We start from the raw sequence: 18,550 nt of genomic DNA on the forward strand, positions 1-18,550 counted from the left end.
AGATGGACTGCACGTCGACACTTCCTCCCACTGTACAAAAATTAAGCCAAAACATCCTCAAAACATCGTCTGCTGGTGACGTAATTTGGAGCCAGAGTCTGTGCAGTCATGATCAGCCAGTGGAGCTACGGTATAGACGTCCCACCATACACCAATCTGACTCAATCATGAGCACACACTCACAGTCATTAAGCGAGACAGGTAGAGAGTGACACAAGCATAAAGTACGACAGGCACAGTATTAGGAAGGCACAGAGGGAGACAAGTGGGCAACTCAATCTGATCAACCAGGTTGATCACTGGTGCAAAGTACTGATAAGTTTCCCTGACCACTGTACCTCCTGTTTGATGGTCTCCTTGGGTAAAGCGTTGATGGCCGACAGCAGAGTCTCCAACCACGCGTTGCTAACAACTGACAACAACAAACACATCAACATCAATGTAAGTATCTTCAATGTCAACACCAGAAACAATTAAAATGGGTTTGTCTCTGAAACTGGGTCCTCAGAAGGTTTAATCTTAACTAAACTGGTCTAGTCTGAACCTCCACAGGTCCACATGTCTTTTCAGTTCTTGGTGATGTAACATTACCTGTGTGTCTGTGGTTCAGGTGTGTTACCTGTGTGTGTCAGAGGTTCAGGTGTGTTACTGGTGTCTCTGTGGCTCAGGTGTTTTACCTGTGTCTCTGTGGTTCAGGTGTTTTACCCGTGTCTCTGTGGTTCAGTTGTGTTACCTGTGTCTCTGTGGTTCAGGTGTTTTACCCGTGTCTCGGTGGTTCAGGTGTGTTACCCGTGTCTCGGTGGTTCAGGTGTGTTACCTGTGTCTCTGTGGTTCAGGTGTGTTACTGGTGTCTCTGTTGTTCAGGTGTTTTACCCATGTCTCTGTGGTTCAGGTGTGTTATCTGTGTCTCTGTGGTTCGGTTGTGTTACTGGTGTCTCTGTGGTTCAGTTGTGTTACCTGTGTCTCTGTGGTTCAGGTGCAGCAGGACTGTCTTCAGGATGGAGTAGGTGTGGGTGTGGATCAGGATGATGTCGTCCTGTAGGATGGTTAAAAACGATGCTGCTGCTGCTAGCTGGATTTCAGCTCCAGATCCATTCAGGACCTCCTGAGTCACACAGACAGCTCAGGTTATACCTGTGTGACACACCTGTGATGTCCCAGAATGACTGTCCTCACACTGCTAACCTCTTCCTGCCATCACACATAGTCTGACTGTTACGTACCCGGACTTTTGGTACGACCCGCCGAAATGTCTCAGCTGGATTCTGGCGGACGAGACTTGGCAGGTTACTGATGACACTTGCTCTCTGCACCTCCTGACCCACACTGACAAGAAAATACAAAAATATACAGGAAAACAGAGGAAAAGTGAGATAAATTACAGATCAAAAAGATGAAGGTCTAAAATAACCCTGAAGGAAATAAATCCACTTAGAACCTGAATCTGAAAAAAAAGTCCAGACACTTCCCATATACAAACAGTGTGTGTGAGTCTCCTGTGGTTTCCATCCTGCTGTTGTTTGTATGTTATAGTTTAAGTTATGTTTCCTGAGACACTTCCAAGATCAGGTACAGAGCTCAGATCCTGATTGATCCTCCACAGTCCTGTACCTCCTGCAGGTTTCAGTTCTGTTTCTCTGTCAGGTTTCAGAGTTTCAGACCAGACATTGAATAAGTTCACTGAACTAGTTTAGATCCACAGGGATCAGACTGCAGGATGATTACCATCACTGTTTAATTAGCATCAGAGTTTACTGGGTCATGGGGAAGGAGGACAGGTGGAGGCTGGACTGCTTCTTTCTCCACCTGTGGCCTCTTACAGCAGGAATCTTTGTACCAATAAAAGCTTTTTATCTTTTCAGGATTCTTCTTGACTCTGAACTTACAAACTGTTTTCTGACCCGAGATAACAACCTGAACTAGATTTAACATAGTCTGAGGTCAAACAGAAAACTAAAAGAAAAACTATAACAGAGGCGCTGAAGAGTGTGACTATCACACAACTTTGAAAACTTCACACTAACATGCCCACAGGTGAGTTGCTGTTATACAGCTGTGTATCCCTCAATGATGGTAAAATGTTTCTACAAGTATTAGCTTTCACCTGAGCAGGTAGACAGCTCTCTCAATGTCATTCAGGTCTTCATCCACAGTCAGCTGATCGATCTCCTCGGCCGTCTGACAGGAAACAACACACAACTCAGAAACTTAGTGTGGTGTTTTTTAAGGGTACTTACTTTATCTAAATTATTTAAATGTGTATCATTTATTATGAGAACACCCACAGAGAGTAACTGTTCCATAATAGTCATAATAATATCAACCTCTGTATCGATTTATCAGAAAATAACATGAACCCCTGATTTTCTGCATACACATATTTACTTTATTGCTGTACTTAAAGGTAATATACTTGAGACTTTAAACAAAACATAGCAGCAAACAACTACAGCATATCAAGAGAACACAAACGTGTGTGTGTGTGTGTAGGGGGAGATGGGTGTGTGTATCTGTGTCATCATGACACTGGGGTTTCCTCCCATAAGAAGATCCCCTAGGCTCCTCCCCCTTAAAGCATCATCATCGTCATCCCCCTCCACAGAGTGAGGCGTGAACAAAAGAAGAAAAAGAAGGAGAAGAAATCCACCTGTTTCACGTACACTATCTACACTGTCAGAATTCTGACTGCAAATGTTTCCACTGTGTCCCTCAACATGTATCTACTGTTCAACAACATGTATCTACTCTGCATCATGTATCTACTGTTCAACACGTATCTACTGTCCAACATGTATCTACTGTCCATCGTGTATCTACTGTCCAACACATGTATCTACTGTTCAACATGTATCTACTGTCCAACAACACGTACCTGCTGTCCAACACATGTATCTACTGTTCAACAACATGTATCTACTATCCAACAACATGTATCTACTGTCCAACACATGTATCTACTGTTCAACAACATGTATCTACTATCCAACAACATGTATCTACTGTCCAACATGTATCTACTGTTTATCATGTATCTACTGTTCAACACATATCTTCTGTCCAACAACACGTATCTACTGTCCAACATGTATCTACTGTCCAACATGTATCTACTGTCCAACATGTATCTACTATTCAACAACATGTATCTACTGTCCAACAACATGTATCTACTGTTCAACAACATGTATCTACTGTCCATCATGTATCTACTGTTCATCATGTATCTACAGTTCAACATGTATCTACTGTTCAACACATATCTACTGTCCAACAACACGCATCTACTGTCCAACATGCATCTACTGTCCAACAACATGTATCTACTGTCCAACATGTATATACTGTCCAACAACACATATCTACTGTCCATCATGTATCTACTGTCCAACACATGTATCTACTGTTCAACATGTATCTACTGTCCAACAACACGTACCTGCTGTCCAACACATGTATCTACTGTTCAACAACATGTATCTACTATCCAACAACATGTATCTACTGTCCAACACATGTATCTACTGTTCAACAACATGTATCTACTATCCAACAACATGTATCTACTGTCCAACATGTATCTACTGTTCATCATGTATCTACTGTTCAACACGTATCTACTGTTCATCATGTATCTACTGTTCAACACATATCTTCTGTCCAACAACACGTATCTACTGTCCAACATGTATCTACTGTCCAACAACATGTATCTACTGTTCAACATGTATCTACAGTTCAACATGTATCTACTGTTCAACACATATCTACTGTTCAACAACATGTATCTACTTTCCATCAACATGTATCTACTTTCCGTCAACATGTATCTACTATCCAACATGTATCTACTGTTCAACACATATCTACTGTCCAACAACACGTATCTACAGTCCAACATGTATCTACTGTCCAACAACATGTATCTACTGTCCAACATGTATATACTGTCCAACAACACATATCTACTGTCCATCATGTATCTACTGTTCAACAACATGTATTTACTGTTCAACAACTTGTATCTACTGTCCAACATGTATCTACTTTCCGTTAACATGTACTTACTGTCCAACAACATGTATCTACTGTCCAACAACATGTATCTACTGTCCAACATGTATATACTGTCCAACAACACATATCTACTGTCCATCATGTATCTACTGTTCAACAACATGTATTTACTGTTCAACAACTTGTATCTACTGTCCAACATGTATCTACTTTCCGTTAACATGTACTTACTGTCCAACAACATGTATCTACTGTCCAACAACATGTATCTACTGTTCAACAACATGTATCTACTGTCCATCATGTATCTACTGTTCATCATGTATCTACAGTTCAACATGTATCTACTGTTCAACACATATCTACTGTCCAACAACACGCATCTACTGTCCAACATGCATCTACTGTCCAACAACATGTATCTACTGTCCAACATGTATATACTGTCCAACAACACATATCTACTGTCCATCATGTATCTACTGTCCAACACATGTATCTACTGTTCAACATGTATCTACTGTCCAACAACACGTACCTGCTGTCCAATACATGTATCTACTGTTCAACAACATGTATCTACTATCCAACAACATGTATCTACTGTCCAACATGTATCTACTGTTCATCATGTATCTACTGTTCAACACGTATCTACTGTTCATCATGTATCTACTGTTCAACACATATCTTCTGTCCAACAACACGTATCTACTGTCCAACATGTATCTACTGTCCAACAACATGTATCTACTGTTCAACATGTATCTACAGTTCAACATGTATCTACTGTTCAACACATATCTACTGTTCAACAACATGTATCTACTTTCCATCAACATGTATCTACTTTCCGTCAACATGTATCTACTATCCAACATGTATCTACTGTTCAACACATATCTACTGTCCAACAACACGTATCTACTGTCCAACATGTATCTACTGTCCAACAACATGTATCTACTGTCCAACATGTATATACTGTCCAACAACACATATCTACTGTCCATCATGTATCTACTGTTCAACAACATGTATTTACTGTTCAACAACTTGTATCTACTGTCCAACATGTATCTACTTTCCGTTAACATGTACTTACTGTCCAACAACATGTATCTACTGTTCAACAACACGTATTTACTGTCCAATCATGTATCTACTGTCCAACAACATGTATTTACTGTCCATCAACATGTATCTACTTTCCGTCAACATGTATCTACTGTCCATCAACATGTATCCATTGTTCAACATGTATCTATTGTCCAACACCATGTATCTACTGTCCATCAACATGTATCTACTTTCTGTCAACATGTATTTACTTTCCAATATGTATCCATTGTTCAACAACTTGTATCTACTGTCCAACACGTATCTACTGTCCAACATGTATCTACTGTTTCACATGTATCCACTGTCCAACAACATGTATCTACTGTTCAGCATGTATCTACTGTTCAATATGTATCCACTCTCCAACAACATGTATCTATTATTCAACATGTATCTACTGTCCAATAACACGTATCTACTGTCTATCATGTATCTACTGTTCAACAACATGTATTTACTGTCCAACAACATGTATCTACTGTCCATCATGTATCTACTGTTCAACATGTATCTACTGTCCAACATGTATCTACTGTCCACCAACACATATCTACTGTTCAACACGTAACTACCGTCCAATATGTATCTACTGTACAATAACACGTATCTACTTTCCATCATGTATCTACTGTTCAACAACATGTATTTACTGTCCAACAACATGATATATGTGTATATCTACTGTTCGTCATGTACCTACTTTTCAACACATACCTACTGTCCAACATGTATCTACTGTCTAAAAACATGTATTTACTTTCCAACAACACGTATCTACTGTCCATCATGTATCTACTGTCCATCTAGTATCTACTGTTCAGCATGTATCTACTGTTGAACATATATCTACTGTTCAACACGTATCTACTGTCCATCATGTATCTACTGTCCATCTAGTATCTACTGTTCAGCATGTATCTACTGTTGAACATATATCTACTGTTCAACACGTATCTACTGTTCAACATGTATCTACTGTCCATCTAGTATCTACTGTTCGGCATGTATCTACTGTTGAACATATATCTACTGTTCAACACTTATCTACTGTCCAACATGCATCTACTGTCCAATAATACGTATCTACTGTCCATCATGTATCTACTGTCCAACAACATGTATTTACTGTCCAACAACATGTGTCTGCTGTCCAACAACATGTATCTACTGTCCAACGAGTATCTACTGTTCATCTAACTATCTATCTCTCTATCTATCTATCTATCTATCTATCTATCTACCTACTGTCTGCTAACAATCCCACATGGTAGACATTTTACGCAACAACAGACCACTGAGCGACTGTCAATGATGACACCACATGATGAAGATCAGTAACTGTGTCTGAAAGCTGAATCTACTGCTCACTACTGAGTACATTATATAGGAAGTAAGTGAATGAGTGAACAAGTGAACGAGTGAGTGATTTCAGACTCAGGAGGACCAGCTAGCTGGCCTGGTCTCTTATGCCTTAGTCTTTGGTCTCTGCTGTCCTGGTCTTCGTACAAACACCAACAGTGACTCCGAATCTGTAGAGATACTAGAAGCTGATCCAGAGAAAATTCATCTGCAGCTGTTTTAACAGTCTATTAAAAATGCACCAAATGTTTCTGGATTAAATATTGATTGGTCAAATGTTGATTGGTCAAATATTGATTGGACAAATATTGACTAGTCAAATATTGATTGGTCAAATATTGATTGGTGAATATTTGGTACTTTTCTACAAACATAACATTAAACTGAGTATTTGAGTGTTGGACATTTCTTTCTGGTATTTAAAGGACCAACTGATGTATTGATCAACAAACTGATCATTACCCAAAAGTCTTGTTAACATATCTTCTCATAGACCTACAATATCATCTGTTCTGTCAACAGTCCACTTCTTCACATGTGAAATAATGTTCATGTTCACAGTGATGAGATCCTGATAGACACAAGAGACTATCCACCTGTCTTTCCAGCTGTCTGTCTTTCTATTTTACTAAAGACTGTCATCCTGTCTGTCTGCCTAACTGCAGACTGTCCACCTGTCTGTCTGCCCAGCTGCCTGACAGACAGAAACTGCGTCATGCTGCGCAGATAGTGGGTCTCCCCTCTGCTTCCTGTATGGAGGCTGCTCATCTTCCTCACACTGACTCATACAACATGTCACATTATCACCTCCATCATCATCATCATCATCATCATCATCATCATTCTCAGTATCACTTAACGTCTCACACATCACACACTTTGTTCAACACATGACCCACTCAGTGTCCCCCCTCAGTATTCATGTGACTGTATTCAGACCATCAGAGGCTGAGATGTAAAAATACCTTGAGACTCCTGCGGATCGGCCTCTCAATGAAGGCGAGCTCCTGCAGGTCCTCCAGCTGTCCGTACAGCAGGCTGGACTGGTTCACACTCATTCTGCTGGAGAACATCTGTTCACTGGAAATGGACCAGTTCAGTACTGGTGGTTAGTGTGAGAGCAGGCGGCGAATCTCAGTACCAACCATCCCCAATGAGAGAAGGGGGCGAGAGGAGGGGGGCACTGTCACTAACCGTTTCCAAGGAGATCCCTGCTCTATCAGTGGGGGGGGGGGGTCGTCACACCAGACTCCGTTCAGAATTCTAATATTATAACGCGTCTTGGCTCATCTGCAGATGAAGTAATCTGTCAAAGGTCCAAAATACACGAAACAACTCAACGCCGTGTATTCTTCTGTTCGGCGCTCACCGAATCCTGTAAACTGCGATTATTCCAGAAAAATGTCCACTTGTCCACTTTTCTGAGGAACATCTGTTGAACAGAACATCCCAGTTCATTGGTGTGAGATCAGACCCCACAACTATCGGCTTCCGAGCCGCTTCTATGCGAAGGAAACGTCAAGCTAGACTGTCAGAAGATGAACGTTGTAAGGCTTATTTTCACGCTAGTTAACCCACAAATATGTTTAAATTTAAAACCGAAGAGTAGCACTTATCAAAAACATTACATTAATTTCGGCAGCACATATCTCATTTAAATATTTTACACTTGTCTTCCTCTGCTGTGCGGAGAGAACGTCACGCCAGACTCCGTCCAAAATTCGTATTCGGAAATTTATCAACTAATTATTAAGAGACAGAGTCTGGGAAACCTCAAATATGAGACATGTCCTAAATCGACACACTCCCCTCTCCAGTTCGGCGCACATCCAACTCACCAGAAAACATTTATTGAAATGAAATCCGGACCTCTACATCCAGCGGGTCTGTCCTCTGCGGTGGGGACGTCACGGAGAACTGCGTTAAGATTTTAGCGCTATGATGCGTCTGTGATCATTTGTGGACCTTAAAAAATGATATTTCAGACCCACTCATTTCGGCCCACACGGACCACACTAAGAGGCTTTCATCTTTACGAAACGTCGGTCTGCTTGAACCCAGCTCCGTCTCGGCGCTCCCACACTGAAGGCGGTAGCGAACGCGTCCAACATTATAAAAGTTGAGTTGATTTGTGTGTTTGATTCTAAAACCTTTTTACAGATCTAACCATTAGATCTGGTGGACTGTAAAGCGTTAGAATTGTCAGAGATGTAAATAGAGATTAGTGAAGCAGCTGGACATTCGAAGTTGCTTTTGTATCGTCATGGATTTGACCGACCTGCAGACCAGACCCGGCTCAGCGGACGCAGAACAGAACCGGACGATGGGCAGCGCAGGGCGGGTTCGCTGGAGGCGCAGGCCCGCACTGCAGCAGCTGAACCGGTTACCATGGATACGGCTGGTGGTAAATGACCAGTCTCATTCACAAAGTGCAGCTTATGGACGTGACTGTGATGTTGTGGTTTAATTATGAAACACATTCTATCTTTATATAAATATTCACATAAACATTTAAAGCATAACTTAATAAAGTCCTCTGTGATGGTTTGTGTAACCCACACACCAACAGTGGAGTTTACAACGTTTTTCAGGGTGGGGGTTTAAAGTAAGTAAATGAATGACATAGCTCCATAATAAACACAACAAGATTCATTTAGATTTTTAAATTAAAATTCCATGACATGTCTATTAATTTTATCATTAGATAAACATTACATGAACATAAAATTAAGACGTTTGTGAAACGTCTGTTTGGACGGAGCTGGTCTACAGTTTAAATTAGTAAATTTAAACTGTATGTGATTATTTGCACAGGAATGGTTTGTTTGAAGATTTTCAGTCAGGTTTTAGAGTCCATCATAGCACAGAAACAGCTCTGGTTAAAGTTACCAATGATCTCCTCATTGCCTCAGACAATGGACTTGTCTTTGTACTTGTCCTGCTAGATCTTAGTGCTGCATTTGACACCATCGATCATAAGATTCTATTACAGAGACTAGAGCATATGGTCGGCATCAAAGGAACCGCACTAAGCTGGTTTAAGTCATATTTGTCAGATAGACTCCAGTTTGTTCATGTTAATAATGACTCCTCTATCATCACAAAAGTCAGTCATGGGGTTCCACAAGGTTCGGTGCTAGGACCAATACTCTTCAGTCTATATATGCTTCCTCTAGGAAACATTATTAGGAGGCACCAGATAAATTTCCATTGTTATGCAGATGACACCCAGCTGTACTTATCCATGAAGCCAGGTGAGACTAACCAGGTAGCCAAGCTTCAGGTGTGTGTTAAGGACATAAAAACCTGGATGACCAGTAATCTCTTACTCTTAAATTCAGACAAAACTGAAGTTATTGTAATTGGCCCAAAACACCTCAGAGATATACTATGTGATAATATACTGACTCTGGATGACATCACCTTGGCCTCCAGTGCTACAGTCAGAAACCTTGGTGTCATTTTTGACCAGGACTTGTCCTTTACTTCACATATAAAGCAAGTCTCTAGGACAGCCTTCTTCCACCTGCGCAATATTGCTAAAATCAGACCCATTCTGTGTCTAAAGGATTCTGAAAAACTAGTTCATGCATTTGTTACCTCAAGACTGGACTACTGTAACTCTTTATTGTCAGGATGTCTCAAAAATTCAGTAAAAAGCCTCCAACTGATCCAGAATGCGGCAGCACGAGTACTGACAGGAACTAGGAAACGGGATCACATCTCTCCTGTGTTAGCTTCTCTGCATTGGCTCCCTGTAAAATCCAGGATAGAATTTAAAATCCTCCTCCTCACCTACAAAGCCATTAATGGTCAGGCACCATCGTACCTCGGAGAGCTTATAGTTCCCTATTTTTCCAATAGGACACTTCGCTCTCTAAATGCAGGTCAACTTGTGGTTCCCAGAGTTTGTAAGAGTAGAATGGGGGGGGGCAGAGCCTTCAGCTATCAGGCTCCTCTCCTGTGGAACCAGCTCCCAGTGAGGGTTCGGGAGGCAGACACCCTCTCTACCTTTAAGATCAGGTTTAAAACTGTCCTGTTTAGTAAAGCTTATAGTTAGGGCTGGCTCGGGTATGTCCTGACCCATCCCTTAGTTATGCTGCTATAGAGCTAGACTGCTGGGGGATTCCCATGATTCACTGGGCGCTCTCTCTCTATTTCCTCCCCCCTGTCGCCAAGTGCTTGCTCTTTGTGGGAACTGTTGGGTTTTTCTCTTTAACAAAGTAAGGTCTTGACCTGACCCTGTAAAGTGCCTTGAGATAATGTATATTATGATTTGGCGCCATACAAATAAAATTGAATTGAATTGAATTGAATTAAATTCATCACATTCCATTGTCCAAAGGTCATTAACACCTGCTGACACCTGATATCATATGGTTCTGGTCCCCTCCAGATGTGGTCTGACTGATCTGATCACAGTGGGTCCTGCTGCATTGATACCTGCGTCAACCAACAAGCCCCAGGAGTTTAAAGATGAGACTGTTTACCAGGCAGAAAGCTTCTTATTGAAGACACCGTCCAGGTGCTCACATTTAACCTGGTTCTTATAGTCTCCCTTTAAGATCTGCTCATGTGTTTCATTGTTGTAGTTATACTTCAGTCTACTTTAACTCTGCAGTTCTACAAATGAGAGCAGCTGTAATCAGGTCATAGACAGTAAAGTCTGTCAGAATGAGACCGGAAGTTTCTCAGTTTGGTCTGTTTGACTTTCAGCCAGCAGAGTTTCAGTATCAGAGGCTGAGTCTCTACTGCTTCTGCTTCTATAAGAGACAGAGAGATCTACTGCTGCAGCTTCTCTGGGACAGAAACAGAGGATTTCCACTGAAAACTGAGACTGGACAGGACTGAATCCAGGACTGAATCTCAATTGGCCTGTTTCACAGGTACAACTCAGACTTTAAGTTCTTGAAGATCACACTCAGTGTTGCATCATTATTACTCTACATGTGTAAAGTGTTGTAGTGATGAACTGATCTTTGGGGCTGTCAACCTCAGTCAGCAGCTGAAAACAAACTTTCTAAGTTGACCCCACAGGTTCCTTCATGGAACCAAAATACTTTGTTGTTGCATTGCATTACGTTAAGTTGCATCACATTACATTATGTAACAGTTTGGGTCTGTGTATTTGGGTTGAAGCAGTTTGGAGTTTGTGGAGAAAAAGAGAGGAAGGCAAAAACACACATTCACACAAACTGTGGAAGTTCCACAATACTCATTGTTTAACTTACTACACTTCAGCCTCAACAAACCCGGTCTTACATCATACATGAACAAAATAGAAGCCACATGTTCCCTAAATGTTACTCTTGAGTTGAGGAGTGAAAAGAATAAGGAGCTTATTAACATGTTACCATATATTACGTTACAATATATTATGTAATGTTATATTATGTTCAGTATGTTTCATTATTACTTTGTTATTACGTTATGTTGCATTACGTTGCGTCATCTTGCGTTGCGTTACGTTGAATTACATTGCGTTGCATTAGGTTATGTTATATTATGTTACATTACGTTGTCTTAGCTAATGTTAGGGTTATGTAATGTTTGCTATGTTATGTTTGTTTTGGTTTGTTGAAATATGTTGTCTTGTTACTTTGTTCATCTTTTTTACATAGTGATGTGTTATGGTTTTATTTCATCAGACAAAGCAGCAGGAATCTATTTATAGATGAGTATTAAGAAGCCATTTTAGAGTTGATACTATGATCATAGAAATGTCATTGATTTTTATTCAGTTGCTAACATTCAGTTCACTTTGTTTTAGATGCTTTAGAAATGTAGAAACTCAGGATTCAAACAAAAAGAAGTCTGGTTCAGATTCTGTGATATTCTGCAGATCAGATCAACAACTCTCAGTGTGTTTGAATATTTTGGCCACAGGACGGAGAAAAGAAACACCACTGACCTCCACGGCCTCCAGTCACATTCACCAGCAGGTTCAAAAATCTGTAGAGGTCGACTCAAATGACCTGCTGCTGTTTACGTGGAAAGTGCTTACTTGTCCCAGTAACTGTAGATTTAATGGGAAAACCTGCTGCTGAGAGTCTGAGAGACTTCTGCTGAGTCCAGAACCAAACTGACTGGACCCCTTCTGAATGACTGATTCTACCCATTAAATCTAACATGGCGGTCTCTGAGGTTGATCTGGAGGACTACACTGTTTATAGTCAACTGTCCGATGAAGAGCTGCTGCAGATTGCTGTAGAGAGAAGCCTCACTGACATACACCTTCCTCCAGACTCTGACCAAACCACATCAGCAGCAGCAGCAGCAGCAGCAGCAGCATCATCATCCTTAGCCCCTACTGCCCTGGCTGCCCCAACCCAAACTAACCCAAATCTCAGACAAAGACATCCTGACCCTCCCAAGAACCTGTACTACGTACCTCCATCACAACCTCTGCCTCCAGACCCCCCAGAGGTCCCCAACTCTGCTAACCCCCCAACAGCCTTATGCCAGTTTCTCTATCAGGGCTTCAGGAGGTGAGTCAGCAAACAGTCAGCAAGCATCTAAAAGCAGCCAGGAAACATCTAAAAACAGCCAGGAAACACCTAAACAGTCAGCAAGCATCTAAAAACAACCAGGAAACAGCTATAAACAGCCAGGAAACATTTAACAACAGAAAATGAACAACAACAGAAAAAAGAGAACAATAGACAGCTGCTGAATGTTACGCTCTGTTCACCCTTTACTGACAGATTTTGGATGTTTGTATACACTGTTTAGATCGTGATTAGCTTGTTTCTTCATGTCCTCTGTCTCCTCCCTGTCTCAGTTCCTGGTCTTCACAGCCAGTGTTTCCCTGTTTTTCTCTCAGAGAACTCAGTCCTTTGCAGGCTCTAATTATAAATGGAGATGCTGAGGCTCTGATGAATTTGGTTAGACGAAGGTCCAGCAGTCTGACGGACCCAGATGATGAAGGCTGGATCGCTCTTCATGAAGCTGCTTTTTATGGACAGCTACAGTGTGTCAGGATCCTCATCAGAGGTGAGTAATACCACTGATTTCTGGTTGACTGATGGATTTGAGTTTGGTTATACTTCATTTTTTTCCATGTCATACCAAAGAAATGAATTACTGCACCATTTATAATGGATAAACCTCAGACTTGTGATTCCTGGCCTGAACTAATCTTTAAATAACAAATGATACTTGATGTTCTGAACAGTTTGTGAGTTGATTTCATACTTGTTTTTGTTACTTTCAGAGATTGCTGAACCCAGATGCAGATAGACAAAAGGGGTTTTGGTGGAAAAATTATGTTTTAATAATGAAAAAGAAACTCAGAAAACCTGACAGGAACAAAAACAGAAGCACTAGGAAACTCAATGCAAACAAAGCAGGAGCAAAAACACAGAATCCAAACACTTGGAGGATGAAATACCAGAGAATCTCACCCTATTACTAAGGGACAAAACATCAGCAAAACAGATGAACTGACATTCTTGTCTCTGTGGGAGAGACAAGAAATAAGAATACAGTGGACACACAAGGAATGCTACTACAAAATAAAGCATGAAATAAACCAGAAGTCCACATATTATATGTGTTGGATTTTGTGTGTCAATTTTCATTTCACAGTCACATTTTTTTGTCCTTTAGGATGCACAAAAACTCACAAAATTACCTTCATCTTTAATTAGTATTTACATTTGAGATCACATTTGGGCAGGGGTGTGGCATGTCAGTTTTACAGCGCCCGCTAAGCTCTTTTAGGGGTGCTCAAAAACACATGAAACTGCACATGCATCAGAAGTGGCATCCATGGTGACATGGCAAATTTCAATATTTACCCATGCTGCCCAGCTTGAAGACATCTACACACCAATAATCAGTTACATTTGTAGCTCCACCTACTGGCAAAATTAAATGACAGATTTCATACTTTCATGTACTCCTCCTAGCTGTTAGATACTAGGTAGGTACATTTCACTTAGCTGTATGAAATTCAGCAGGCTCATGAAACATCCCAAGACATACAAAAACATCTCATGGACCAAACCCTAAATCCAATAGGAAGTCAGCCATTTTGAATTTACTTGCTTTTTTTCAGTTTTCACAGTTTTTGTAATTTACAGGTTTTATAGCTCCTTTAATGAAATTCTCTTAGAGAATTGATCAGTTTGACTTCAGATTTTGTCAGTGCTATCTAAAGACCTTTGCGATGAGTAAATTGTGAATCTTTTCAGTTTTCTGAAACATGGCAGATTTTGGTATTTTGCCATGAAACAGGAAGTTATTGTAACTGTATTGTTAACTGTATGGTCAGCACTTTATGACTATTGTTATTTTTGCTATACTACTGTAGCGGCTTTGTATTGAAAGTGCTGAGTACTAGTTGACTCAGCTATTGGATGGATTGTCATGAAAGTTTGGTATGCGTGTAATAAGCTCTACTATTTTTGCCTCATAGTATTAATCAGTTACTTTGTTGAGGTAATGTTTTCAGAGCTAAGTTATAATAAAGTTTAACTGGGACAAAGGAGTCAAACACAAACAGTTTGACCTTTGACCTCTCCCCTCAGCTCATCCTGACTCAGTGAACAGATGCAATTTGAGGAATCAAACCGCTCTGCCCCTGGCTGCTGAGCGTGGAAATGTTTCCTGTGTTGACTTTCTCCTGAAGCATGGAGCCAACCCAAACATCGCCAACAAAGACCGAGAAACACCACTGCTCACAGGTGACATCACAAAGCTTTCTGAAAGTTTAAGTGTCATCACTGTTGTAAGGGGAAATCAGGGATTAAAATAGTTTACAGGGGCAGAGACACAAGACTTTGTGCTGTCTGAAATGCAAAGTTTATAAATTTCCCATGAACAGTAAATAATGTTATAAAATTCTTGTTGTGTTTTAGCCTGTCAGCATCCAAATGAAGCAATTGTAGACCTATTGCTGAGGTCTGGAGCTCAGGTAAATCACTGCTGCAGTCAGGGATTAACTGCTCTGCATGAAGCCTGCAGACATGGACGACCGGAGCTCTGTAGGATGTTACTGGAGGCCGGAGCCAATCTACAAACTAAAAACATCTACGGCCTCCAACCGTTCTTCATTGCCGCACAGCATGGACATGTCGATGTCATCCACCTGCTTGCAAAAAAGGGTGCGCCACACAGACCTGTTCAATTATTTTTAGTGCCTGTCAGGAGCTGAAGTTAATGTCTTTATGTTGTGCAGGTGCAGATATAAATGGACAGGCAGGAGACGGAGCCTCGCCGCTGTATGAGGCCTGTAAGAATGGCCATGTTTCAGCTGTGGAGGTGCTGCTCTCTCTGAGAGCTGACACTAACCGATCCACAAAGTCCAGGCTGCTGCCTCTTCATGTGGCTGTTCAGAACAATCATATACGGTCTGAATGGTTCATCATCGTTAGCTGTTCTGTTTATCACTGGGCTTAGAGTGCTTAAAGGGAAGTCGGAGATTATAAACAGTCTCTTTCAGCCACAATTTATCAACTCTGCTGTTGATATATTTGGTCACAATTTAACATGACAAACCCTGAACTCTACACTTTGTCTTCCCAGAATCGTGTCAATGCTGATCCCAGTTACCAGCAGAGTCAGAATCCGGCACAGTGGCATCAGTCCTCTGCACATTGCTGCAGAGAGGAACAGGGATGACATCTTGGAGCTGCTGATCGAGTCTGGCTTTGACATCAATGCCAAGCTGTCGAAGGAGCGCTATAGGATGTACGAGGACCGGCGGAGCACAGCGCTCTACTTCTCTGTCTACAACGGGAACCTGGAGGCTGCCGAGATGCTGCTGAAGGCCGGAGCCAACCCCAACCTGGATGTCTTCAACCCACTGCTCATTGCTGTCCGGCTTGGCTGGATGGACATGGCAACGCTGCTGCTGAGGTATGGTGCTGATGTCAATGCGCAGATCTCCACACAACCGTCCTCCTTCCCATCTGCCATCCTGCTCACCATGGAGTGTCTGCCCATGCTCAAACTGCTGCTGGACAATGGCTGTGATGTCCAAGCCTGCTTCAACTGTCCATATGGCATAAAACCACATCCTGCCACAACACGGTCATGTTGTCCCATTGAAGAAATGCAGGTCAGCGGAGATGAGCCACCACAGCGCCATATTCAGGTGAGCTGGGAGTATAAAGTTTAAATCAGTGCATGTGTATATGGTAGATGTATTCCCCCTCATTTCAGTTCTGTCCAGCTCATTTTTCTGTCTGCCCGCTAAGGCTGGCCTCTCTCCTCAGATTGTCCTCTCAATCTTGTCCTGAGTATCCTCCATCTTGTTTCAGTTCTGTGAGGCTGTCTCCAGCTCATCTTTCTATCGCGTCACTGGTCCAATCATCTCGATGCTGTTGGACTATGTCTGTCATGTCCATCTCTGCTCTCGACTGCTAGAGGTTCTGGACAGTCGAAGTGACTGGGCACCGATCAAACTGAAAGCTCGTAAGGAACAAAAACAATACTGACAGGCAGGTGGCAGTTGTCAAAGCAACAGGAATTATAGGTGGATGGAGCAAAAGGAGTTTCAGAGTAATAGTTCCATACTTTTGAAAGAGGTTTCTTAGGGTTTGTTGAAATGGTTACTAAATTCTCAGAGATGGTATCTGAGTTCCTCAAGTATCTGGCAGTCCAGGATTGTGTAAAATATGTCAGTAAATTAAATTGTGTTTTAATGTGTTTTTAATATTTACATAAGAAACAATCATATATTTCAGTCTTGATCACGGCTGGCTGAGCCATGGATGGGGCTAGCACCATCTCTGGGCGAGGTTTAAGATGAGGGACCACAGATCAGGGATTAGGTCTGTTCAAACTCACTTGTAAAACCCCTAATGCGTCCTTCTGTATGTGTTTGTGGTTCAGTTCCTCCTCATCCTCTGATGCAGCTCTGCAGGCTGAAGATTAGATATCTGGTTGGTGTCCGACGACTCAAACTGCTCCACACCCTGCCACTGCCTGCCAGACTCATCCGCTACCTGGACTACAACATCCACTGCCCCCTTACCTGAAGTAACCATAAGCTGACTGAAACAACTGAACTTTAAGCCCTCTGTGATGTAAGGGAAAATGTATAAAGAATTTATAAAGAATTTCAGAAGCAGAAATTGCACATTTACCGTATTTTCTGGACTATAAGGCGCACTTAAAAGCCTTTAATTTTCTCAAAAAACGACAGTGCGCCTTATAATCCGGAGCACCTTATATATGGATTAATTCTGGTTGTGCTTACTGACCTCGAAGTGATTTTGTGTGGTACACGGCGCTCACGGCGCTCTGTCAAAATGTTTTAGTACGACTTAGGTAAACTACAAAGCCGCACCGCTTGCAGCATTACGGCTATCGTAGTCAGGAGCGTCGCGGAGTAATACATACTGTGCTTCACCATAATGTTACAGTGTGTGTGTATAAGGACCTATAAGGAGTTATTGTGAATACGCTAACGTTTGATTTAGCGGTATCAGACTGTGTTTTTTTTACGTGTTACAACTGAACAAGGTTGACAGTTATTATGAACGTGTTTAATAAAGTTTGACTGACTTATCTGACTGTTTTGTTTCGCTTAATGCGCCTTATAGTCCGCTGCGCTTTATATATGAAAAAAGTTTGAAAATAGACCATTCATTGACAGTGCGCCTTATAATCCAGTGCACCCTATAGTGCGGAAAATACGGTACATCAGAGCAAATTCTATGTGTAAATTGCATGTGCTTGTGTTTTTTAAGTCATATGAAATATTTGAACTGTTACCTTTGCCTTGAGTCAAACACTGCATCTGTTACATACAGGTGGACTCCAGTCAAGCTGTAGAAACATCTCAGAGCTGAGCTAAATTTAAGTGTCATAATAATGTCTTAATACTTAATTCAATGTGATTTCAGTTTCTCCTTTTTACTAAATTAAAAAAAATAAAAAAAATCTGTTTTCTCTTTGTCATTATGGGGAATTGAGTGTAGACTGATGAGGGAATCATTCATTTTTTAAATAGGGTTAGATCTTAATCTGGCCCCTTCCCATTTGCCTTGGGAGAGCCTACCAGGAGCTACTGACCCCGACAACAATGGCCCCTGGTAGGGTCTTC

At 41.4% G+C, this 18,550-nt stretch overlaps 2 protein-coding genes across 12 annotated transcripts in view; one reads left to right on the plus strand and one right to left on the minus strand.

The window, feature by feature from the left end:
- Nucleotides 1-9,094, minus strand: part of ppp4r4 (protein phosphatase 4, regulatory subunit 4) — a 22,128-nt gene extending 13,034 nt beyond the window's left edge. For 2 of the 7 annotated variants that reach the window (XM_071467603.1, XM_071467604.1), the window contains exons 1-5: nt 7,461-8,559; nt 2,105-2,178; nt 1,224-1,326; nt 958-1,105; nt 339-412 (exon numbers count right to left, since the gene is read on the minus strand). In XM_071467603.1, coding sequence (XP_071323704.1) covers nt 339-412; nt 958-1,105; nt 1,224-1,326; nt 2,105-2,178; nt 7,461-7,568 — 507 coding nt within the window. In that variant the 5' untranslated portion in view covers nt 7,569-8,559. Of the gene's footprint in view, nt 1-338; nt 413-957; nt 1,106-1,223; nt 1,327-2,104; nt 2,179-7,460; nt 8,561-8,773 lie in introns of those variants that run through there. The other 5 variants (XM_071467601.1, XM_071467600.1, XM_071467602.1 and 2 more) reach the window with 5 other exon arrangements.
- LOC139612242 (ankyrin repeat and SOCS box protein 2-like) lies at nt 8,627-18,012 on the plus strand. 5 transcript variants are annotated; one of them, XM_071467610.1, is made up of 11 exons: nt 8,627-8,899; nt 10,892-11,020; nt 11,212-11,381; nt 12,382-12,983; nt 13,319-13,488; nt 15,027-15,182; nt 15,357-15,602; nt 15,677-15,848; nt 16,024-16,594; nt 16,761-16,914; nt 17,335-18,012. In XM_071467610.1, exons 4-11 carry the CDS (start codon nt 12,625-12,627, stop codon nt 17,478-17,480), a joined length of 1,974 nt encoding a protein of 657 aa, XP_071323711.1. In that variant the 5' UTR covers nt 8,627-8,899; nt 10,892-11,020; nt 11,212-11,381; nt 12,382-12,624; the 3' UTR covers nt 17,481-18,012. The 5 variants fall into 5 exon arrangements, with proteins under 5 accessions (XP_071323711.1, XP_071323714.1, XP_071323712.1 ...); XM_071467613.1 differs by lacking the exon at nt 16,761-16,914 and having other exon boundaries at nt 10,892-11,381; XM_071467611.1 differs by lacking the exon at nt 17,335-18,012 and having other exon boundaries at nt 10,892-11,381; nt 16,698-16,844.
- Nucleotides 18,013-18,550: the final 538 nt, after the last annotated feature.

The sequence above is a fragment of the Trachinotus anak genome, unplaced genomic scaffold (genome assembly GCF_046630095.1).
Source record: "Trachinotus anak isolate AG129_WGS33_773 ecotype Australia unplaced genomic scaffold, CSIRO_AGI_Tana_v1 ptg000031l, whole genome shotgun sequence".
Lineage (NCBI taxonomy): Eukaryota > Metazoa > Chordata > Actinopteri > Carangiformes > Carangidae > Trachinotus > Trachinotus anak.